Source organism: Lissotriton helveticus, chromosome 4_1 (assembly GCF_964261635.1).
Source record: "Lissotriton helveticus chromosome 4_1, aLisHel1.1, whole genome shotgun sequence".
Taxonomy (NCBI): Eukaryota; Metazoa; Chordata; class Amphibia; order Caudata; family Salamandridae; genus Lissotriton; species Lissotriton helveticus.
In genome coordinates this window covers 1,727,438,401-1,727,464,843 of record NC_136063.1, presented here as the reverse complement: position 1 = coordinate 1,727,464,843, position 26,443 = coordinate 1,727,438,401, and the positions used below count along the sequence as shown (strand labels likewise).

Here is a 26,443-nt window from a genome sequence, read left to right as displayed (position 1 = left end):
GGGCTGAGCAGCAAGAGAGCTGCTCCTGGTGGGGCTTTAATGATCCTATGATTCAAGCTCATAATTAATCAATAAACCTACTTAAATAATCACATCTCGGCTGCAACCTATCTTATTACATTTGGCAATGTTTGGACTGATATTGCGCTAAAGGAACGGAGCGCTAAAAGAATGCATGCACGCCAAACCGGAAAAAATATGATCAATAGAAACTTTTGGACAGACCTACTTGAAAATGGATGTTTGGACTGAACCTACACTGCAAAATACATCAAGAAACTTCGTGATCAAGATTAACAAGTAAGAGAAAAGTATTTATTAATAGCTACTCAATCTTACTGGCACAACAACTAAGCCCCACCAGTGACCTACCACCGGTCACCCATTACTCGGAAAGTGCCAGTTACTGCCTGCATACACTTTAAGTATGCCATTCCCTGCCTGTTTAAAGTGCCACGCTTCTTCCTGCCTGTCTCTACTCGTCACTGAGGGCTTTACCTGGTCAATACAGAAAAGCGTCAGGGACTACTGCAATTTTCACTCTGTCCACAGTTCCTGCTTCGCTGACTCCCTTCTTCCTTCAGAGAGTAAGAACGGAAGAAGGAAAACAGAACTGGGTCAAGAAAGGTTTACCAGGTCAGTCATCACGGATTTGTTTCAGAAAGATTATACCAGAGAAAGAGACCCAAGCTCAAGAGGAAGTTGAAGTTGCGTCGTTTTATTATCTATAACGACGGGAGTTAAGGGTTACAGCTGCCATCTAGTTGAGGAATTTCCAATTTTTAATTTCCCTGTCTTGTCACTCGTTTCTTCTGCTGGTTTGGGAACTGTTTTCCATTATTATAAAAAAAAAAAAATCAAGCATAAAACATTGCCAGGAGTGACATTTAAAGTGCCTGTCGGTTATCAGAAGACATCTGTACCTAATCATCCTTTGGTTTAATCAACCAGTGTTTAAAAAGGGATACCTGGGCAAAAAGGTCTTGAGTTATTGCAACGCTGTGCTTATTTGGAAAGTCTGATACACTGTATGGATGGCGCATGGATTTGTACTGTAAGTACTTGAACAAATGTGCATGGGTATTCTGCCTCAACTTATTTTTTTATATACTTTGACATGTTTTAACATTTTCTACATGTTGGCAGTTGAACTGCCGCTTTTCGTTTTAAAACTCAGCACGAACTGCACCACCGAGAGCGCGCAGCCTCACCTTCAGGTCATTGTTCTTCCCATCGGTCCTCCGATGCTTCTGTGACTTCTTCTTCACAAGTCTGTGGGCTGATTCACGATGTTTGGGGGGCATCTACGAACCTTGAACCACCCGGCATAACGTGAATAACGTGCCGCCATCTTTGGTTTCCATCGCAACTCTGCTCTGGTGCCAAACGCCTGCCGACAACCACGTTTTGATCTTTGCATTAAAGTTATGGAATCGTCTTTCATCTTATTTTCTTCTGCGTGCCTCCTTCTCAACCTGCCTAATACGTCATATAATCCAGCGCATGAAGCTCTACAGTTCTTCAGCGACACGCACGCTATTGACTTATTGCGGCCAGTGGCATTCAAATACAGCACGCTCAACTTTTCAGCGACGTGCACGCTAAACAAACTCTTTATTTAGCCCCGCGCATCGAAGTTCAGTGATGTGCACACTATAATTATATGCTTATTTTGTTCGGCAGTTCGAGGCATTAGGTTTGGCAGCCTTTTCCCTGTAAGTACTTCTATGTATTGATGTACCTCTTATTGCTGCAGGTCATGGATCATTTATGCTACAATTAAACAGCTGCATTTTACAAGTAGTTAAGCCTGCCTCTTGTTTATCAACACAGTCCTTCATCTGTTCCCTGACAACGGTGTCTACTTTGTTTATTTTAATTTATTGTTTTCTGGGGGACTATATTTTGTCTTTCCTGTTTTGCACATCAGTCTATAAGAAGCCTAAATGTTTTTATGCCTAATTGGATTCAATGTCACCATATCACATTGGTGACATCCCTGTGCTGTGGGGGCACCTTTGGTTCTTGACCAAGCAAGATTCCACAAGAAAATAAGTTTTCACGGTTTATTTAAGTATCATCATTAATCTTCATGATAACTTCCAATGTAAACTTTTCCATTCATTCATGTTTTATGTTTCATCACATTTCATATTTCATATTCCAAACTGCTCCAATGCATTTCGGGTAGTAAGCCCTTCGTCCCGGAGCTCTATAATAAAAGATATAGCACTAAGTGTTGAATCCATGCGGCAAAAATAGTTAAACGTAGCAAGCAGGTAGGGGCCCGTGAGGTGTGTTATCAGGGTGACCGATATCTATGACTTGTTATTGAAAGTGCTAATAAAGTGACGTGATTAATTAAAATATAGTGTGCTCAGCGATATTTAAGAGATTAGAGAGATTAGAGAGATTAGAGAGATTAGAGAGATTAGAGAGATTAGAGAGATTAGAGAGATTAGAGAGATTAGAGAGATTAGAGAGATTAGAGAGATTAGAGAGATTAGAGAGATTAGAGAGATTAGAGAGATTAGAGAGATTAGAGAGATTAGAAAGATTAGAAAGATTAGAAAGATTAGAAAGATTAGAAAGATTAGAAAGATTAGAAAGATTAGAAAGAAGTCCTGAACACTCGCGTGTCATCCGACGTTCGAATAATCTTAGCCTAATAAAGGGGAAATGAGTCAAAACCTGTCCGTAGCCGTTTGGCAACACAGGTTCTTTGTAACAACGAGTGGCGGCGAAATACTGCTAACTTACTCGCTTGTGAGTCTGCTTCGTGGCTCGAAAAACTTCTATTCGGCGTCTGTGATCACCGTGTTGTCCCGGAAGGGGATGTTAAAGGGGGAAGGTGTGATGGGTAGTGAAATAGGACTAGCGAATGGCGGCCATATTGGGTGGGTGAAGTTCGAGTTAAAGTTAAAAGATTTATCATGTGAATATAGGTAATAGACATCATGCTTGCAAAAATGTATTAACAAAAAATATAATAAACAATATTTAAAATAAAATCATAAGCAGCACTATAGGAAATTAAGTATACGACATATTACACCCAATATAAGGTGTTTATAAATAGCAAGAAAATTCCAAACGATCATTCAGTCCTATTGGTTTCATGGACTGCATTTTGAAGATCCACTCAATTTCTCTTCTCAACAGCTGTTTTCTGTTGTCAATGCCTTCATGTTTTGCAACCACCTCAAGTATCAAAAACTTGAGTTGGGAGATATGTCTGGATTCAGTGAAATGTACAGCTACATTCGACTTTTGATTCTGCATCCTGATGTTTGACTTATGTTCATTGATTCGAGTCTTGATCTTTCTTTCAGTCTTGCCTATGTAAATCATACCACATGGGCATTTGATGAGGTATACAACGTTCGGCGTATCACATGTGGCGTTAACTCTCAGTTTCATTTCGTTCCCTTTCATTGGGTGATTTATGAAATTGCCTTGGATGATATTGTTGCAATTTCCGCAATTCATGCAGGGTCTGGTGCCTTTGTAATCCATTCCAGTGTGTGTCTTTTTACTAAGAATCTCTTTAAAGTTAGCACTACGAGTGTATGCGAAGATTGGAGGATTTTCAAAAGTGGTTCCAAAGTCTGGTTCTGCAGTCAGTATGGGCCAGTGTCGCATGATGATTTTTTTATAAGCTACACTGAGCGTAGACAATTTAGATACTAAGACCATTCTGGATTCCTTATTTTTGATGGATTTAGACAAGAGTTTCTCTCTTGGGGTTTCTAGAGCTCTTTTTTTTGCATTCTGAATCACACATTCTGGATATCCTCGGTTATGAAATCTTCTTCCCATTTCATCCAGTCGCATTTCGATTTGTGTGGGATTGGAAGTAATCCTTTTGACTCGTAACATTTGTGATACTGGTAAATGCTGTTTAAGTGACCCTTGGTGGAAACTTGCATAATGCAATGTGTTGCTCCTGTCTGTGTTCTTACGGAAAAGATCCGTTTCGACACCATGATCAGTAATAGTAATGTTTACATCCAAGAAAGTTATGGTTTTGTTGTTGGTCTCCAATGTGAATTGTATACGTTCATTTGCACAGTTCAAGGCATTTAATGATTCTATCAGGGTTTCATCTGAGTTCTTCCATACGATGAATACATCGTCAATGTATCTTGCGTACATTTTGATATTTTCAGTCCAGGTGGGGATGTCGCAAATATTTTCTTCTTCAAAATATTTCATGTAGATATTGACGTAGGTCGGTGCGGCGCAATTGCCCATCGATGTCCCGGATAGTTGAAGATACCAATTGTCATCATGTTGGAAATAGCTGTGGTAAAGTGTGAAAATCATTAACTCCATTAAAAACGTTTGCATGTCTGTTTCTATGTCACTTTCAAGGATGGCTTTTTCTATTGCTTCTATTCCTCCTTCGTGGGGGATTGAGGTATACAGGGATCGTACATCCGCTGTGCATAATATCAGTTGTTCATCATCAGAAATCTCAATTTGGGCAAGTTTTGTCAGTGGTGTCTTGAATGTAGCTTTTCATTCGTCTTACAATGGGTTGCAGGTATCGGTCTAAAAACTTTCCGACTGGTTCATGTAGAGAGCCCTTTGTCGAGACAATTGGTCTGAACGGGGGGGGGGGGGGGGTCTGGGAGGCTTTTAAAATCTTAGGAGTCATGTGAATCACTGGACTTCTTGGGAATGGTTTAATCAGGTATTTCTTAGTCCTGTCGTCGATAGTTGCCACTTCATGTGCCTTATTCACAATCATATTGAGTCTCATTTTGAATTGGTTGGTTGGATTATTTGTAAGCTTCATGTAAATCTGTTCATCATGAATGTGTTCATCCACTTTTTGGTTGTACATGGTGGAATTCATTACCACCAGTGTGCCTCCTTTATCAGCCTTGATACATTTGATATGTTCATTTCCTGCAATCCTCTTTAGGGTATCGTAATCTTTCTGTGTCATGTTCTTATGAGAAGATTTGTTGTAGTTCAGCTTCGAGATGTCTTGTTTAACCAAGGCCTCAAAAAGATCTATGCTCTTGTGACTTATGGGAGCTTCAAACGTGCTGACTGGTCTGAGTCCCATGAGTTGGTCAGGTTTCTTGGTAGTTGGGGGAGTTACATGATCAAAGAAATGTCTAGGTGATTGGTTTTGGTAGTGGGTATGAAAGATGTTCCTCTGGATAGTAATTTCATTTCATAGGGGAAATATTGATAATCAAGTGTTTTTCTTCTTGTTCTTTTTCATACTTCGGGTATTTGAATGAGTGGTTTCTTTCTCTTTTGTTTTTTCTGAGACCCCTCCTGGGTCGTCGCGAATATCTTGGCGTTCGTCTAAAAAAGGTACCGCAGATGATGATCGTGTTGGTTGATTGGTCTTGTTGTTTGTAGCTGTTATAGTATCATCAGTGCGAGATTGATCTTGTATGTTTACTTTCCTGAGTTGGCGATTCGACATGTCGCTCCCCGAAGATGAAGTGTCGGTCTGTGGATTGAATGGTTTATTACGTCTTCGTTGGGCATTCACGTCTGCCCATGTGTATACCTCTCCGAGTTTGTAATCTTGCGTGTCTCTCCTAAATTTCCTGATTTTGCAGTCGTTAATTTCTCTGGAGTGTTTCTCAATTTGCACTTTTGTGTCTTCCAAAATTTTGGATAACTCCTCAGTTGTAGCCATATTTGCTAATTCTGATTCTACTTCCTTGATCTCTTTATTCAGTTCCAAGAGAATGTTAGACAACTCTTGTACTATGAGCAAAATTAAATCCAGACTACACGTATTGAGGACTGCATTCCATTTCTCCTGGAAAGCTTTAGAATTTTTACATAGTGACGGTTTCAACGCTATCCGTAACCCTCTGGGAATTCGCATTGAGCGATGGTACTTGACTTGAGTACTAGCGTGGAGTTTTTGGTTTACTTCTCGTTTAGATAAGTATAGTAGCTGTCGGATACATTGTTCCTTCGTGCGGCTGGAGGTACTGGTGGCTATATCTTCATTAATCAAATCATATATGCGGGCTGTTTCTCCTTCATCAAAAGCCAGAATGTCGGCTCTGGCTTCAGTAGATCTGGCAATTTCTTCGTACTGCATTATTTAATTGTAATGTTCTAAGTATGGCGTGCTGTCCTCCTGTGGGCGGAAAAGGAAATGACTAAATGAACTAGGTGGGGACGCACAACTCGTTTAGTAAAGTTTGTAGTTCTAGAAGACACAGTGTATTTGAAGGTGGAGCACTGTCTTCTAGAACTACAAACTTTACTAAACGAGTTGTGCGTCCCCACCTAGTTCATTTATGCCTAATTGTACATGAGGTTAATCAATTATAGGAAGTTAGGGAGTTTTTACTTCTTTGCATATTTAATACTTCCAGTTAAAAAAAAAAATGTGTGCTAAAGGTAATTGTTTTACTATTTTAAAATATTCATTTGGTAGCCTGTGATCTGTGTTCCACTTAGACGTGGATACACCACCTACATTACTACTGTAGGTTACTTAATTGCGTGATATGGTTGTTCACACTGGTTTCTTATAAGTTTCAGTAGGTGAACTTGTATTAAGTAAGATGCTTGCTGGCTTTCTGCCCTCTAGTACATCATTTAATTTAAGTTACATGCTATACTTTAGCATATGAGCTTGTGACATTGTGGTAAATAAATAATACCTCTATTTTTGGATGAATAAATGAATAACAGATAGCTCAATAAATAAGAGTCAAGATTCGAGGTAGTAGGAGTTTTGCAGGTTTAATACAGCATAAGGACAGGAACAGGACAACCTGCATAGGAATAGGATGGCAGGGCCCAGCAGCTGCTGGGGCTGGATCTGGGATGAGCGCGCTAACATTTAATAACAATACACGATCATATATACTAAAACAGTTGCATTACAATACATACGATAGGCGGAGCAGTGGGTGTGATCAATAGCAGTCGCGAAAGATAAGGGTGGAAGTAGGTGTAACAGAGGCGTATACATAGACATGTGATGCAAACGTAACAGAATATGTCATGAATGGGGCGGGAACATGGAGGGGGCTACCTAAGGAGCCGGGACCTCTGACCTAATGGTGCGCGCAAACTGGCAATGACGTGTTACTAGGAGAAGCTGGGGGCTTCGAACTCTGTGCTAGGAGCAGAGACTGAAGTCTGGAGAGTCAGGGCGACATGTACCTAAGCAGTATCTAGTATCTGATGTTTAGAGAACATGTTGATGGAATCCAAAAGTTATCGGGGTAAAGGCGAACAGACTCTAAGACTGGAGCGTGCATTACTCTACATGTAGTGCGTGATGAAGAATATTAAATGACCTTTAAATGCAGTATTTCTCTAACGTGGAGACGTAAAGGCTAGACAATGACGGAAACTATTGATGCGATTCAGTAGCTTTAGGAATGCAGAGAAGGAGGACTAACTGATAACTGGAATCATAACATACTCTTGGCAGACTCAGAGGCAGAGCCAGGCTGAACCGGGCACTGTGAGGCAGGAAGTAAGTGAAGGGTCGAGGATACAGGTGGGGGCTGTATCGCTCCTCAGCGAGGGCTTCAGGAGACAGGAGCTGAAATCTGGTGTCCGGGCCCTTTTGAGGCCTAGGAACGGGGGCTTTACAATGAAATAACGTGTACACTGAAAAACGTGGCAACGTAGCTTTACATAGGCCTGATATTCGTAGTATTCACGAGAACTGGAAACTGACATACTAGAGGTGGACACAACTGTAATTGCGTCATTAATCGAACATAGGGAATACATATGCATATTAATCATGCACAGATAACATATGATGGATGACGCGTAGGGACACAGAACATGGCAAAATTTACTTTTCCACATTCCCTCCTTGTCACTACGTTTCCATCAGGAAACATCAATATTCATGATACCATCTATCATTTCATACAGTATCATTTGCTCGTCTCGAATTTTCTGGGAACGTGTTTTAGAACGGGGCTTGGGACTAGGAATACAAGAGGTAGCACGAATGCCGCAAATCGCAGGGCCACATTGTATACAGAGGCAGCAGCTGAATATGATCGCTACTGCAATACCTAGAAAGGACAAGACTTTCCATCCCCAAGCGGAAATTATATTCCAGAACCAACCGGACCATGTCCAGGTGCCTGGATCTTGGTGTAACAGATGGGCAATTTTATGGAGTCTGGTTATAGCTGAATAAACAGACGGCGCGTTATTTGGAATGAAAATGCAGCAACTAGATCCGATGACTCTACAGGCCCCGCCCCTATCGGCCAATATGACGTCAAGGACGAGACGATTCTGGAGCACGACAATTCTCATAAAGGATTGTTCTTCGGTTAAATTACTTAGAGCAGAAGTAGTCTCAGTTACTACTGCTTCGAGTGTTCTGGTTAATCTACGTATCAGTTTACTATTCACAACTGTACCTAAATAAGGGAAGACACCTTTATTGATATCTATATATTGTTCTAGAGCAGTTTCAGTATAATCGACAATCGGAAGGTTTCTCTTGTGTCTAGTATGTACTAGGTGGGAATTCCTATGGTAGTCGGGTGGGGCTAGGAAAACTGGTGGCAGTAGGAAGGCAATGTAACAGGTTCCCTCCCAATCGAGGGGCAGACGAACATATGCGGTCTGACCACAAATAAAATAAGAATGACGTGAAGCTTTGAAAATAGATTTCCCACTGTCACTATATTTGACAATAGTAGTACAATCACTATGTCCTACATGTACGGAACCATTATTTCTAACACATAATTCGCCTTTGACTGGTAGTACTGAAATAGCAGGTAAATCTGGAGTGGAATCAGACTGAACATTCAGGACCATGAAATTCGAAGAATAATTACCTAAATTGTAAACTTCGTTTTCTAGATCTAACCCTGTTCTGTGGGGAAGACCTTGCTTGTCTGGAAAGCATGTACTGTTAAGAAAAGACATATCTGTTGAGGATGACGTTAACGTGGACCATGCTCCACACGAACCATTATGTGAAAATGGATAAGGAAAGAGTGGCAGAACTCCCTTCGGTGTCTGGAAAGGGGGGAGTCGACCACACACCCAACAATTAGTGGCATTGCTGGTCTGGTGTGAATAATGTAACATGCGGATGAAAGAATTATTACGCATAGCGAGGCGGTAAGAGAGTTCATGAGGAGGCAGATCACTAAACGTGTGCTCTACTGTAGCATTGGCAGACTTATTTACATGAGAAACTGGAAAATACAGGTAAAATGCATAACTGGTGCAGGAAATCATAACACTGAGAAATAAAACGAAACATAGGAAAACGATACATCGGATTGAGTTTTGACTAACTCTCTCACTATGGGGGTCTATTTTATACATGTCAGAAACCGGTCTAACCGTTTCACCTAGGGGAGGACTTAGACAATCAAACTGGCTGACTTATTTTACTAGACCTTAACTTGAGTTTATACTCCTGTTGCGGAGTTTTCTCTAACAGGGAGGGTTCAGTATCATTGTTCTTTGCGGGACAGTCCTTAAGAATAGTACTTTGGCAGTCCTTTGAATCCTGGGCAATGTTCTTTGAGACTGGCTTCAATCCATAAAATTTCTTTATATGCGAAAGATGCACCCAGCCTTTGCGTCCCTCCAACTTCACGGCTGTACGGGTGGCCAGGAGGACCTGTCGGGGCTCCTTCCAGCGAGGCTCCAGCGGACTTGAACGGTCGAAATTTCGCACTAGGACCATGGATCCTGGAACGATTTCATGCGGTGCCACCTCGGTATTGTCTGGAAATGCGGCGGCAACCTGTGAACGACAAGAGTTGAGGGCAGACATCAAGGAAGCTAGGTAATCTGTCAGCATATTACTTGAAACATCGGTAATACTTCGGGGTCTAGGAGTACCCCACATGTTAGGGGGGCGGCCGAAAACGACCTCATACGGGGACAGACCTGATCTGGAATGTGCGACCATGCGCATATAAAACAAAGCGACTGGCAGAGCTACGAGCCAGTCCACACCTTTCTCTTGACAAACCTTTGCAATTCGGATTTTCAGGGTCTGATTATGTCTCTCTACGAGACCGGCTGCTTCAGGATGGCGTACACAATGGAACTTCCACTGGTACCCTAACAAAAGGGACACATGCTTCATGAGTTCAGATGAAAATGGCTGGCCGTTGTCAGAATATACGACTCTAGGGAGTCCATAACGGGGGAAGAACTCACGAACCAACTGTTTGGCAGTGGTCGCGGCTGTGTAATCTGGAACTGGATATGCTTCTGTCCACCTGGACAAAGCGCATACAACTACAAGGACATACTTGAAACCTCGACATCGCTCCATCTGAATGTAATCCATCTGGAGGACTTCAAAAGGGTGGTCAGGGGGCTGGAATCCACCTTGTTCCACCGGGACACTTTTACCTGGATTAAACTGACAACATATCATACAGGTACAGACTTTCTGCTTGGCTGCAGCTCGTAAATGCTTGTTGAACCAAATGTTCTGGATACTGTCTAACATGGCTTTTTCTCCTAAATGTGCTGGACTATGCGCGGTATTAATAATGACTTGAACCATAGAATCGGGGAGAAACCATGTGGCTTTTCCCTTTGTTACCCATCCCTGATCTGTCTGGACCCCTCCTTGTTCGGACCATTTCTTGATTTCATCGGGAGTAGCATGTAACTGGATATCTATGACATCTTGAGTAGGGTCCTTAACTGTCATACAGGTAGTCGGATCTGGAGTGTGTGTCTGTGTCGGATTAACTGAAGTGTCTGGAGTCTGAGCTGTAAGCTTAGCTGTGCGATCTGCTAGATCATTACCTTGGGAAATGGTGTCAGTAACTTTCGTATGTGCTTTGCACTTCATGATAGCAATGGATGTCGGTAAATGTATTGCATCTAACAGAGCTTGAATAAGGAGACCATGCTGAATCTTGGTTCCATGAGAAGTCATGAAACCTCTCTCCTGCCAGAGCACTCCAAAGTCGTGTACGACTCCAAATGCGTAACGTGAATCGGTGTAAACATTAACTTTCAAGTTCTTGGCGTGTATGCAGGCTTGTGTCAGAGCAACTAGCTCTGCTGCTTGAGCAGACAGGGTGTCAATACGGTGTGTTTCAATAACTTCAGTGTCAGTAGTCACTGCATACGCGGCTACTAGTTCTCCTGTACTTGTTCTCATGCATGAACCATCCACATAAAGTGTCAGGTCGGGATCTGGTAATGGAATATCTGTCAGATCTTGTCTTGGCTTTGTCATGATGTTAATTACTTCCACACAGTCGTGTGTGACAGGATTTGAATTAACTGACGGTAACAGTGTAGCAGGATTTAGGACGTTGCAGCGTCTGATTTCTATGTGTGGCTGAAACAGTGTCAATTCATAACCTGTTAAACGTGCAATTGTCAAGTGCTGAGTTTGTGTTCGGTTTAAAAGAACTTCCACGGAGTGTGGAACCTGTACTGTCAGGGAGTGTCCTAATACTATGGAATCACTTTGTCTGATAGCTAGTGCTGTGGCTGCAACTGACTTGAGGCACGCAGGCAGAGCCTGGGCTACAGGATCTAATGTGCTCGAAAAATAAGCACAGGGCTTGTATTGTCCTGCTTGATCTTGTGTGAGGACAGATAATGCTGTACCTTCACGTTCAGTGACGAAAAGTGTAAAAGGCTTACTGTAGTTCGGTGTAGCTAGAACTGGAGCTTGGCATAGGGCTTTCTTTAACTCATTGAAACTAAGCGTATGTTCAGATGTCCAAGGGAGAACAGTTGATACGGCTGCCTCCTGTGTCGTTAACTGTATCAGTGGCTTGGCTAGAAATGCATACTGAGGAATCCATTGTCTGCAGTAAGAAGTGAGGCCAATAAAAGCACGTACCTCCTTCTGGGTCTTTGGCTGAGGAAGACTCGCTATTAACTGGATACGGTCTGGTGTCAACTGCCTACCCCTCTTGGACAGTAAGTGTCCTAAGTAGACCACTTGCTGTACACAGAATTGAAGCTTCGAAGGGGACACCTTGTGCCCCATCTCGGCTAGGAAATACAAGACTGTAAGTGATGCTCGCTCGCAAGCATGTTCAGAACGGGCTGTGATCAGTAGATCATCGACATACTGGAGCAGGGCAGTGTCAGTTGGCATGTGAATGTTGTCTAGTTGTCTCTTGAGTGCTTGACTGTAAATACTAGGACTTTCTGTGAAACCTTGAGGAGCTCGTGTGAACATATAGCTCCTTCCATTTAAACAAAATCCGAAAAGAAACTGGCTGTCTGGATGAATGGGGACACTGAAGAATGCGTTCTTGAGGTCTATGACAGTGAAAAATGAAGCTTCGGAATCAATGGCTGTCAATAGGGAAGAGATATCTGGGACAACTGGATACTGGGGAATAATACATTTATTAAGTTCTCGGAGATCGATCACTAATCGATATACTGGAGGTGCATTTGGATCAGTACGTTTCATGACAGGAATGATCGGAGAATTACATACATTGGAGTCAGTTTCTACAACTACTCCTTGAGCCATGAGCTCGTCAATAATTTTGGATAAGGCTGCTACAGCCTCAGGTGGCAATCTGTACTGTCTGATTCGTGGTAACACTACACCTGGCTTGAGAGTCACACGATGGGGTGTGATTTGCATAAAGCCAACATCAGTTGGACCTTGCGCCCATAGATGCTGCGGAACATTGGACAATCTCGGATCAAAATCTCGTAATACATAGTGACCCTTGAAGTCACGTAGGAACAATCGTATTCCCTCTGGGGAACAGCATATGACTGCACCTAATTCTTTCAGTGTTTTAATGCCTAATAGATTCTCTGGACATGACTTAGTAAGTAACAGATCAGTAGTGCGGGACAGTGGACCTACTTCTAGAGTAACTGGCTTTGATATTTCATTTACGATAGGTTTTCCTGAAAATCCAAGGGAAACATTTCTAGAGCCTGAGAGCGGAGCCCCTGGAACTTCGGCGTGACTTATAGTGGTCCTACTTGCCCCTGTATCAATCAGAAACTTTCTGTCTTTCCCTAATACTTGACTGTGAACATAGGGACCTTCTTGATCTACAGGTATCTCGATGAGAGGCAAGCCTACCTCCCTCTCTAGGCTGTTTCATGAATATGGCTGATACTCTGGATACTCAGACTGTGCATACTGGTACATCTGCTGTGTAACATGCTGTGTTGCAGCGATAGGCTGCGGAGCGGTAACTGTCTGTGGTGCATTCTGTGACTGAGGAGTCTGTGAAACTTGTTCTTGTCTAGGCGGACGTGGTCTTTCTTTAGTCTTACCGGTAGCTATGTTGTGTTTCAGAACTGCACACTCGTTTATAAAATGACCTGGCTGTTTACAATAATTGCAGTTTCCTTTAACGGGAGCTGCAGGATGACTGGCTTGATTCGGACCCCTCTTCTGACTGTCTTGTGGAACAGATTGTGCAACTAGTACTTTCATTTTCGTGTCTTTCATACGTTTTCTCTCGTGATCTTGTTCTTCTCTGATTCTATTCTGGTGATATTGGAGCATCTGTAACATCTGGGACGGGGTATTAGCTTGCCAGGTACTTTCGACTTTCAAAACTCGATTTTTAATTTGTGGACTTGAATTCTCGACTAGTTTAGTAACAAAAAGATGGGGGTATGACTCGCTACTCGTCTTGAGGCCACTGTTTATGGTAAAACATTTCTCAAATCTGGAATAGTAATCACTAATATCTTCGTCTTGTTTCTGTTTACAGGCTCAGATTGCATCCCAGTCTTCTTTTCTAGTTGTCAATAACCTAGGCAAAACTTGTATTAATAATTCTGGTAATTCTTTACATTTATCTCCAAGACCGGTACCTGGTACTCGTGCCTTATCTTCGGCTTCTAGAACTGCCCAATCGATCTTTTTCTCTCCCACCTCCCATTCTTTTTCTTTGAGTTTCTCATATACCCCTGCGGGCAACAGGACTTTTAACATTTTAATAATATCTGGATACGTGTATTCTCCCATACGAGCATGTCTTTTAATTCTCGGTGGAACCCTGCTGGATCTTTATCATGACAGGGAATTAACTTTTTCATCTCTAAGAGTTCCATCTTTGTGATAGGGGTGTAAACAAACACTCGTTGCATTTCACCACCGTCTGTCTTAACTGGATGCACTTCTCGTAACGGATTCTGTCTGTCTATGTAAAAGGGTTTACTTTCTGGGGGTGAGACATGAACAAAATGCGGGTTCAGAAACGTTCTGTATTTGTGGCGCTGTTCTAGAATGACACTAATCAAATCGGTACTTAAACCTTTCCATTTATACTGGAGTAACTCGTTCAGGACATCGTGTAACGGACCTGGATCAGAATGTTGACCCTCATACAATGTAATGAGGTGCTGGATCATATACATACCCGCCAGTCGTTGCTCGGCTGGGGGCATTTTTAGAAACATTTGTGCCACTATTTCGTCTGGAAAAGTAGTAGAATCAGTAATCCATCGGACTGCTGATCGGACTAGTTCTTGTTCATGCATAGAACTTAACTCGCTATAACCGATTCGTGATTTCAGAATGTGATCGGTAGCTTGAAATACTTGTTCCAGAGAACCTTGTTCTGGTGCTGGATGATGAAAAATTGACTTGTGTTCTAGGCACAAATGGCGATCTGGAAATCTAGATTTTCCTACATACGCTATTCTGTCGGGATTCTCGTCCTCTACCTCTTCCGCAGAGTCATTTTCTTTTTCGCTTACTTGTGCTTCTTTACGTTGTTCGTGTATCCTTATTATTTCTTTACGAATCTTCTTGTACATACTCTCTATACTACCGATAGTCTTATGCTTACCCTCGGCTATATTATCACTCCACCTTGTCAGGACTTTCATTTCGGCTCGATCTTTGGTCGGATAATCTTGTTCCCTTACTAGACAATTAATCAGAAACTTTAATATCATGAGCTGGACTTCAACTTTTCTTTGGCACATGACGTCACTAATACTTTCTGGATCATTCCCTGTACGGATGAAACGATATATTCTGTCTAGATCTTCTTTCATGTCTGGTAGGGTGACTAGATACTCGGTCACCTTTCTCACGCGTAATGAATATAATACCATATTATCCTCGCCTGGGACTGGATCATAGCCACATTCGTTAAGGGCTTTTCTTATTTCTGCAACAGACTGATACCTGGGCGTACGCTGTGACGCTTGTGCATGTAATTCGGCTAACGTTAAACGCTTGTGTGGCGGCGGGGTTTGAGGAGGACCTCCCCCTGCGGCCCCTAAACTAGAGTTGTCTACTGATGCTCTTCGTCCTGGCAGAGTGGGAAATGGAAATGCAGGCTGGACTTGTATGGCGGGCTGGACCGGGGGTACCGTAACAGGTACTCCGGTGTCTGGAGGAGCAGGAAGTGCCTGATTTACAGGGACTGGCGGAGCGGGATTCGCATATTCTGGGACTGTGTCGTCCAAATAGGACGAGATGAAAATGTCAGCTGCGGTCGGTTTGTGACGTAGCTTGGTCGGAACTAATGGTGGCGGAAAGTTACTGGATGCCTCCGGGGTCGCTTTTGGCAAGCCCTCGGCAAGAAGAGGATACATACCCTTAATAAGAGCATGCCTCTGTCTGTCTGACTGTTCGGCTTTAACTCGTTCACCAATCTCGATTAATTCTTTTTCTTGGGCTCGTTCTAAGGATTCTCTACTTAATTCTGACTTTCTGATTTCTTTTTCGGTTCTTTTATGAGATTCTTTGCGCCATAACTCGATGGCATCTTTCTGTGACTGTCTGGCTTTCTTTTTCCATAATGCTTCTTCTACTCGCATGATGCACTCGGCATCCCATGTGCCTGATACGGGCCATCTATACTTTTCCTCTAACTGTTTGGTATACCCGACCCATAAATCTAGATACAATATGGCGCTTATGCCATGCTTCTGATACATAAAATGACCTGGACTGTCCCTAGGCGGGACAGGAACTGCTGCCTCTAGCAGACCTTTTCTAGTTTTTAACTGACGCAGTTTTGAAAATAGCGGCATGACTGAACTATAATCTGGACACAATACAATACACAATAAACACGATAATCACTTCGCACTCATACCACGACATTAAAATACATGAAGATCATTCAGAATAACAGTTCGAACAGAATACTACCTGGAATACGGGAAACAGAATACATGAATTTTCTCGAGAACAGAACTGACTAGAACAGGAACTAGATGCACTGCTGAAACAGTACGAAACTTACCGGTCTCATACAGAGACACGTCAGGACCCGCATCCACCGAAGTGGACACTTCGTTTGTGGGTCTGTGTACCACCAACCCACGGACCAGAGTCAATTAGATTGACCCTGTCTAGATACTACCCCAGCAACGGTACTCACCGGGCAGCAAGAACGGAAGGCCTCAGACTGGACTGGACTGCTTCGACGCCGGACGGACGAACTTCGGACTTCTGTTACGGGTGGGCCTCCGGATACCTCGGACCTTGGACTCTCGGCTTGGGCTCTGGTCGGGACTCGCCGCGTTCCTCCACCGTCTCGTCTGGATGCTGGACCGCTACCTCCGTCTCCTCCGTGGGCCTGAGGGATACTTGAAGCAGAAATATCTGCCGGTGCGCAGAAGAGTTCCGTCACGACTGCAGAGGGTCAGGGGGTCGGCGTGGCTTCACCGACGCGTGGGGAAAGGGCAAGTCCCTATTCGGGCGCCATTATGTGGTAAATAAATAAATAATACCTCTATTTTTGGATGAATAAATGAATAACAGATAGCTCAATAAATAAGAGTCAAGATTCGAGGTAGTAGGAGTTTTGCAGGTTTAATACAGCATAAGGACAGGAACAGGACAACCTGCATAGGAATAGGATGGCAGGGCCCAGCAGCTGCTGGGGCTGGATCTGGGATGAGCGCGCTAACATTTAATAACAATACACGATCATATATACTAAAACAGTTGCATTACAATACATACGATAGGCGGAGCAGTGGGTGTGATCAATAGCAGTCGCGAAAGATAAGGGTGGAAGTAGGTGTAACAGAGGCGTATACATAGACATGTGATGCAAACGTAACAGAATATGTCATGAATGGGGCGGGAACATGGAGGGGGCTACCTAAGGAGCCGGGACCTCTGACCTAATGGTGCGCGCAAACTGGCAATGACGTGTTACTAGGAGAAGCTGGGGGCTTCGAACTCTGTGCTAGGAGCAGAGACTGAAGTCTGGAGAGTCAGGGCGACATGTACCTAAGCAGTATCTAGTATCTGATGTTTAGAGAACATGTTGATGGAATCCAAAAGTTATCGGGGTAAAGGCGAACAGACTCTAAGACTGGAGCGTGCATTACTCTACATGTAGTGCGTGATGAAGAATATTAAATGACCATTAAATGCAGTATTTCTCTAACGTGGAGACGTAAAGGCTAGACAATGACGGAAACTATTGATGCGATTCAGTAGCTTTAGGAATGCAGAGAAGGAGGACTAACTGATAACTGGAATCATAACATACTCTTGGCAGACTCAGAGGCAGAGCCAGGCTGAACCGGGCACTGTGAGGCAGGAAGTAAGTGAAGGGTCGAGGATACAGGTGGGGGCTGTATCGCTCCTCAGCGAGGGCTTCAGGAGACAGGAGCTGAAATCTGGTGTCCGGGCCCTTTTGAGGCCTAGGAACGGGGGCTTTACAATGAAATAACGTGTACACTGAAAAACGTGGCAACGTAGCTTTACATAGGCCTGATATTCGTAGTATTCACGAGAACTGGAAACTGACATACTAGAGGTGGACACAACTGTAATTGCGTCATTAATCGAACATAGGGAATACATATGCATATTAATCATGCACAGATAACATATGATGGATGACGCGTAGGGACACAGAACATGGCAAAATTTACTTTTCCACAACATTCACATTTTCTTCAATTTAGTGCTGTGAATCTGTCACCAATTGGTTTCCTACCAATTGAATTTTTACTTTTGTACTTTGCATGTGATTTTCCATTTTACTTCAATTTCTGCCATGGATTAGTCACCTACATGATCGCGACATGTTATTCAATTTACAGTACTGTGTTCATGTTTCCTCGTACAGGGGTGTGGAATTTATTAAAATATCTACTTGTCCATGGGGCAGGTTGCTTCATAAATCTACTTGTCCCTTTGGTGCCATGTAGTGCTGCCACAAATTATGGCAGCAATCTCATTATAAAAGAGCTCTTATATAGCCTCTCTGATATTACCAGGGCATACGCCATAGTAGTGTTTAAAAACTAGTAATCATTTTATGTTGCCACGTTTCCGGAGATCTACATACTAGGACTGATGATGGTGGTAAGCAGTAGTTCCAGGGTTGGAATGCCCTTTTGAGTCTGTGCAAACCTACTAACTTGCACGTTTTAAGGGTTTTCAACAAATCTTCTCTAATCTTTTCCATACTGAGAATGTTGGAAATTTACTCCTGAGAGTGGCAGACGTAAACCTTCTTTCAGAGTTTGGGAAACAAGTAGTTGGAGGGAGAATGAACTTTCAAACATCAAGGTTTTCACATGAGCAAATCTACACATGCATATTTGCTCATGCTGAAATGCAGTTCACAAATATTTTGTAGAAGTACAATTTCTTGCCCTACTAATGTAAATTCTTCTGAATTCAAGAAAGCCATATACCAAAGGTGCACTTTTGAGACTTTCATTAATAATTGGGCCCCTAATTTGGTCTGGAGTCAACTATGACCTTTTGTGTTTATTAAAATTCTCTCTCTCTCAGAATCGGCTGGCTTCACTGTGAGTGACAGCATTTTGCTCTTACACAAGGAGCATATCGGTACACAAAGTAGTTTTGTTCAGTGCCAGTAACTAATGTGGCAGTGTGTGCTTTTTTGAGACCAAAAACAATTTTTGCGTTTGCCAATGTTTCTTATAATGGTGAGGGCCCAGCAGCTCTCACATCAATAAGGTTTTACAAAAGCCATGCCAAAACAAGTCACGCATTGCCAAACTAAAAAGCTGACTACCAATGTCAGACCTACTGGCTTCGCCAAGGCTTGTTTATTTTTGTTTCCCATAATCTTATTTAAACTTGTTACACAAATTTTCCAATATGAATATTTTGGGGAAAAACTAGAATGCATCAACATATTTTACTAAATGATGCTACAAAGAAATGGTACCTGAAATTTTACAGTAGTTTAGCAAAATGTTTTTTTCCCTTCTTTCATTTTTAAGAAGCATTTCATATTGAAAGCAAAGAAACATTAATCTTGCTTTCAAGCTTCTGCAAATATTTTCATCTAATCAGAGCACATTCTGTGAGCATCATGCATAGCCTCATGTTGCTAAACTTTGAAACTGTGTGTACACATTTTCATACTGGAACCACTGTCAGTAATGTAGTCAGAAAGTACATTTACTTAGCGCGCTCACCATAATAATAAAGGCTTTCAAATAACGAACCATGAATACAAGTTTGAAGAGCCATTAACACATGCACACAAATATTAGCTTAACTACAGGCAGTACCCTTCCCTGATTCTTCATCTGGTACTAGAAACTGGCAGCCAAAGGGTTTGTGCTACAGGGGGTTGGCCCTACTTGTCCCAAGGACAAAATACACATTAAAACTTGTTGCACTTGACCCCAAACAATATGTCCTGGGCGTCGGGCTACAGGAATTCCACATCCCTGCTCGTAGGAATTGTTACTAAGTTAAGTATGTTTTACAGTAGCTATTAGCTATTATTTTCTATGGGGTTTTCACTTTTACATGGTACCTGTGAGTGACTTACTACCTATGGGTTTATTTTAACGAGTCCTTGTGCTTTTCATTCTTACCATTACTTTTGAAATAGTACACATCTCTGTCACCATCAACATACTGGTCTGGCCAACTATTGTGTCCTGTTGGTGGCATAGAAATCTATTTCTTGTATTCTCTTTAAAAGGATTTTAGTACAAGTTTTATGTATTGAAGCAATTGTTTAACAATCACATTTCTTTATTTGAAAAGGGGGAAGAGGTGGTCATATGTTATTTCATTCCTTGTTTATTAATGGATTCATTTTTTGAAGTTATTGTAAGTCTTAATTTTACAATGACTGTGCTCTATGTTTGCATTATTCATTTGTTTGCGTCCCTTTAAGGGGGAAGATGGTGTGGTAATCTGGTTTGGATGCCATGTACCTCCCCCGCTTACCTGTCTTGCTGCTCAGCCTGTGTGGATGAATGGTGGAATGTTGGAAAGTGTGATGTAATGATAGAATGCGGTGTATGCCTGGTGAATGTATGAAAGTTGGGAGATTGGGCTGAGCAGCAAGCGAGCTGCTCCTGGAGGGGCTTTAATGAACCTATGATTCAAGCTTATAATTAAATCAATCAACCTACTCAAATCATCACAGCTCGGCTACAACCTATCTTATTACAGTGTGGTAGCATTTTCTGGAGCCACACACTAAATGTCTCGCAGAGCAGCGCATGCACTGGCTCAGCGAGACCTAAAAAGGGGGATAGGAGTGACCCTAGTTGTTATCGCCCAATATCTTTGCTAGATTGGACCGCACAGTTATTGGGTAGAAGGATCTTGTTGGAACATATAGAGCAGGGTTCTCCAATGAGTAGCTCGTGAGCTACTGCTAGCTCTCCAGCTATCTGCAAGTAGCTCTCCTGTAAGCATCCCAGCTTAATAAATCAAAACCTTTTGCTTGGTTAAATTAATATCTGTATGCCAAAATTGTGTGTTCAAGGTGAAAAGTTGTGTTTTTGCAGCACACAAGCTGATTTTGAAGAAAAATTGTGGAATAGTCCAATTATATTTAACCCCTTCCACGCTCATGACGAGCTGGGCTCGTCATGAAGTAGCCTGCTGCTACACTGATGCCGAGCCCAGCTCGTCATGAAAGCATGAAGATCCAGGAATCCCAGCACAGCAGGGGAATTCCCATAGCATTCAACGTGTTAAAGGTGATTTTTTAATTATGGGTCATAAGGGAAGACTTTTTACTAATATGTTTACTTTCATGCCAGGGGCATTGCAGCAGTGGCTGGCATTTGTTACCTACATAGAGGCATACCAAATGGATAAAGCATTTTTTTAATTACTGCTGGCAACCCAGCCTAATGTATGGAGGCGATTACTGCTGGGAATCTTGCATATGATGGGCACTAATGTAAACATGTCTGATGTGGTCACTATTACATCACTAGCAATAATAGTAGCTAAATGACAATTTTTATTAAACAGAAGTGGCTCTTTCTACACAAAAGGTTGGAGACCTACTTGGGCAAGTGGGCATCAGATTTTATTATCTGTTCAATATGAGTTCAGACATGCATTAGGCATTGTACAGAAGTGGTTACATGAACGCCAGTAAGGGTGGTCTCTTCCTGGCGTTCATGGACTTAAGCGCAGCGTTTGAGAACGTTCCAGGAGGGAAGTTGTGGTCAATGTTACTGTCTAACAGGGCTAATCCACAAATTGTTCATCTCCTCTCTCAACTTCATTTTGATGTGGCAGCTAGGATTAGGTTTGGGCCACACTGGGAATGTACTAAGATCAAAAAAGGGGTCAGACAAGGCTGTGTGCCAACCCCTTTCCTTTTTATATAAATGAGCTGGAAAATTATTTATTCTCCAAGGATGTAGATCTTCCTAGGATAGGGACTCGTAGGATACCAGTCCTAATGTACGCAGATGATTGTGTACTTATGGACCAGATAAGAAGAGGGCTCCAAAAACTACTGGATCGCTTTGTGGGATTCATGTCTGACCTAGGGTTTACAATAATACTAAATCACACAGTATGATCTGTGGTTGCCCACACAGTAGAACGCCTATATTTCACATTGGTGACACTGCCCTTAAAGCTGTTGCCACGTTCACATATTTAGGGATCCCATTCGATAATCAGAGTACTTTTGAAAAGTCTACATTTTAAAACTGTAAGGGATACCTAGCTGGAGCAGGCTATTGAGGGAATTTTTAAATTTGGTTCCAAATTAAGGTCCCTTAAGTAGCAATAGAAATAGGTCTCACTTTGTAAATATTAAGAGCAGCATCCAACCTATTGTGCTGGCATATGGAGCTATTCTGATCAAGCAGTTTTACAAGATACTTTAAATAAATTTGTCAGAAGATTATCATCACTTCCCAGGAGCACACCTGCTTTAATCGCACATATGGAATTAGGTGTGCAGTATATTGGAGATTCCTTCAAACTTGCCCCCGTTTTACTTTTGCCCCCAATCTGATCAAGGCCTGATGCACTACTATCAGTCTAACATAAATGACTGTTTACAACTTTCCCAGGCCATAAGATTAGGTGGCTGACAGGTCAAAAATCAACTTCAGTTAATTGGTAGGACAGGGCTGTCCACTAATCAGATACCTATTAATGGCCAGGCCAGGCTTTTGGTCAAAAATGAATTATTGGAGCATATGATAGAGCACAGCATTAGAAGAGTAGGGTGGTGCTGTATTTAGCGTTATGTACTACGCCCAATATTAAACCATGTCTCGCCACCAAAGATTTCTATCGCTGAGGTTTAGACTTGGCCTGACCCATTTATTGATGTCCTTTCCTTTCAATGTTTTTGTAGAAAAGGAATTATGCCCATGTAATGGAACTGCCCCAAAATCCAAATTGCATCCGTTTTTCCTCTGTGATCTTTATAAAGAACAAAAAAATATATATTTATAAACATATACATATATGTTTCTAAAGTCACTTTTAAGAATCTTAAATATACAGAAATGTAAGGAGGGTTTCGAGCATTTACAGTTGCTACAGACAACGTGGGCATTATGTTTTTAGATATATTACTCATGTGAATATAGAAACTGAATAAGGAAATGAGGAGCTGTATTAGTGCCAATTATCTTAAACAGTTTTAAATTTTGCATTGAATCCTTTTCAGTGATGATCTGAACTTTGCATTGTAGCATTTTGACTTGATACATATTTCAAGATGGGTTTTTCGCAGCTTTGTGTAATTAAATGGATTTTTGCTGTCATTTGTATGCTTTTATAGTGGTTTTCAAACCGAATATACCGACTGACGTGCTGTTTCCTTTAGATGTACCCTGTATTCATGAATAAGAATCCGAAATTCACCATCCTGCCAGACCAGAGTTCAGTTTCAAAACCATGCGTGACAAGAAACATGTGAAAGATTGCAGGACAAGCAGTGTAGATTAGAAGAACAACGAGAAACGGCCCGCGCCACACGTTGAGGAATTATTTTATTCTGTGTTTTTTTGGTCTCAGGTCCAAATGGCATTAACAGATAATGAAGATGTGGTGCTCTGGATGAGGATGGTCTGACCTACATACTGGTGTTATTAGATATTAATCCCGGAGGTGAAAATGTTAAGAAGCAGGGAACGAAAAATATAAGTGAAATCGTAATTGTCCGTAAGGGTCTGCTCAGGACCATTTATATCAGTCTCCGGTAAATTTAAATCAAAACCTGACATTTCATAACGAGCGGGTCATTTTATGCCAAGTAACGGAACTCAAAAGATTTAAAATGCAATTAGAATACACCGTCAAATTTACTCAAGAGCATGCAACCCAACATTAATTAGACTGCTACTTGACAAAAGAAACGACTAGTGAGAAATATATAATTTGCACTAACGGTCATTGCTAGTAAATAGCAAACCAAACCACGTGCTCTTTTAGCTCCCACAGAAGCAATGCCTTTCCTGTACACTAGATTGAAACGCCCACAGCGCACGTTTATCAGCACCTATCGCGTTACGCGCCTCGCAGGCTGCTCCCGCCATTGATGGGACATGTAGTGCCCCGCTGCAGCCACCACCTTCCAGACAGTACAGGCGAGAATAAAAAAAGACTACATTTCCCATAAACACAACAGGTGCCTCTCTCTTGGCGGCTTCAGCTGGCGCACTTTTGCTCTCGCACTCACCAGGTCTCCTGATTGCTGAACTTCTTGGTCACCACCTTGCCCAACTCCTGTCCCAGACGGTCACAGATCTTCTGGGATAGGTCTTGGTGAGAACTGCCGCTGAATATCTTAATGTTCGGCATCCTCGGCCCACGTTCGCTTAAAAGACTAGGAGAGTCGTCTATAGACGCAGCAGCCAGCGCGGCGGGACAGCCTTTCTGCCCTGTCCAAGCGTTTCTACCCGCCGCCGGTTGATCACAGCCGCGGCGTCTCAAGGGAAGGCACGCGGGATGTTACTGGAAGGCCTCGAGCTACCGGCGATCACGAGTCTCCAATCTGACCCACCGGCAAGACTTCACGACGTGTGGGCGGGGCTACGACATGACGACTTGATGTCGTAAACTATCTGTCAAAAAGCCATTCTAAACACTAGACCGTCGCTATTTAATTTAGCTGTGACCGTGTTGTCGAGCGCAGACCAAGGAATTTCCCTTGCACAGAGGATAGTGCTGTTCCCTTTGCCCACACCCAACATGGTTGGTGTTTTTTATGATGCGGTGTAGAGTATAGAAATAACTTAAAGCGCATGGAGATGGTAATGGCACAAGGATAGAGTCGACTTTTAAAGGATTTCAGGGAGGTCATGGTGAACCGTAAACGCGCTTTTAGGTAATGCAACGTAGAGTGCCAACAAGAAAAGAATATTGTGAAAGCTGATACGTCTGCCATTTGCAGGCTGGCACGTCTTGAATCTGGCCCCAATACTCCTATTGTGTTTCCAGCAGCATACATGGCAACATGTTCGAAGAGGAAAGTGGGAGATTTTAGAAAAACAATCGGAAACATGTATTTCTCACATTGGCTTTTATTGAAGGTCTATTGGCTTGTATGGGACTTGCCAGTGTGCTCATGCTAGGTCGGATATCAGAACAGCTAAAATATATTTTTTTCTTACCTGTCCGGAGAATGGAGAAAGCACTATACCAGGCGAGGAGAGCGCGACAAAAATTTTGTGCACTGGCCTGCGAGAGCAGGTTACTGCCAGTGTATAGTCAGAGTGACACAAGACCAGTCCCTGTTGGTAGAAGCTCATCGAAGAATCTGGTTTTTGCATGCAGGAGTCTGGAGTCTAGCCTTGAAATTGGTAGTCTCTCGTCTGAATCATGAGGGTTGGCATGCATGTGTATGCAGCAGGCAGAGAAGTTTATTGAAAACAAAGAACAAAACTATTTTCTGCAGAAACACAGATAATGATCCATGCGTAGCCTCAAGCAAACCACATCTGGCAAGAATAAAAAAAATAAAATACATTTATCTCCCAATGTGAAGTGTAACCCAACAGCCAACGGTGTTGTTTATAAAGATGACGAAAGCTAAAATATCGGACATAGCATTTGTTCTTGTCTGCTGTTTGTCTACTGGTAGATATTATTGAAGCGACAGAGAACAGCGGTAGCATGCGTCTGTTTTATTTTCGTTCAGGCACTATGCCCGGACTAGTTATCTCATTAGGTCGCCACCTACCAGACAGCGGAGCAAAATACATCTTGGATACTTTCAGACAGCTAACTTGGGAATGCATTCCTCCTGTTGCTTGCTATTGGCTTTATGGATTGTAACTCACGTTTTCTATCTTTCCATTTGCTGGCTTTATTTGCTTTAGGCTGTGGAGCTTGAGTTCGTTCCTCCCGTTTGCCGTGTTTACAGTATTCATCCACAAACTCGTTTTCTGTAACAAACAAGCCTTTAAATCTTGTTATCTCATCACAATTGCTGGGCAGAGCATGGTGTTTATTTTGCTTTCAGTTGACTTCAAAGTAAGGGTGTTTATAGGAAAGAGAAATGCAGCTTACTTTCTCCATGGAGTCTGCTTGTGGCCTTTTTTAAAATGTTATTTTGGACATAGCCATCTCAAAAGGTATCTCTTTCTTCAGCTGCACAAACAGCTGCACTTTTTTTTGTGCAAAATTCCACTTCTTTGGCGAGTCCACATAATTTGTGAAACTGCTTGTTCAAGAAAAAATACAAAACAGCATTTTCGTCTTAGCATCAGCCTATATATGGCGATCTTGGGAAATTTACACTGTTCATGGCCCATTCGCTGTCAAGCACAGGATACAATCTTTTCACAGGAAAGAGCCAGCCACATTGTAACACAATTCAACAATGCTTGGTTTCCATTTTGATGTGTAAAGAATATGCTTTATTTTTTACATCAGTGGCAGCTCGTTTTAGAGAGTTGAATACATTTAAAGGTCATTTTTATGAAAGCTTTTGTGTTTATTTAGCTACACAATATTTATTCCATCTGTACTTGTGCCTTTTTCAGAACACATATATTTCTGGATATAAATGATTTCCTCATTTGTCCATGTAGGCACCAGGGCCATGATTTCAGTGGTAGAGCTGGTGCAGTGGCACAGGGACCAAAAGGTTTAGGAAACCCACTGAGTATTGCAGTATTTTACTACTAAACAAATAGTCACAAGTGTAGTTACCTTGAAGGTACTAGGGTCGTGATTTGAATGGTACAAAAGGTGCAGTGGCTCAGGTTCCAAAAGGTTTAGGAAACACTGCACACATAGTCAATAAAT

The 26,443-nt window shown here is 42.2% G+C and overlaps 1 protein-coding gene across 1 annotated transcript in view; it reads right to left on the bottom strand.

Moving 5' to 3' along the window:
* Positions 1 to 24,243, bottom strand: part of LOC144829340 (ribose-phosphate pyrophosphokinase 1) — a 183,895-nt gene extending 159,652 nt beyond the window's left edge. The window contains exon 1 of the mRNA XM_078688393.1: positions 23,871 to 24,243. Within this exon, the coding sequence (XP_078544519.1) occupies positions 23,871 to 23,992 (122 nt within the window). The 5' untranslated portion in view covers positions 23,993 to 24,243. The remainder of the gene's footprint in view (positions 1 to 23,870) is intronic.
* Between the last annotated feature and the right edge of the window lie 2,200 nt (positions 24,244 to 26,443).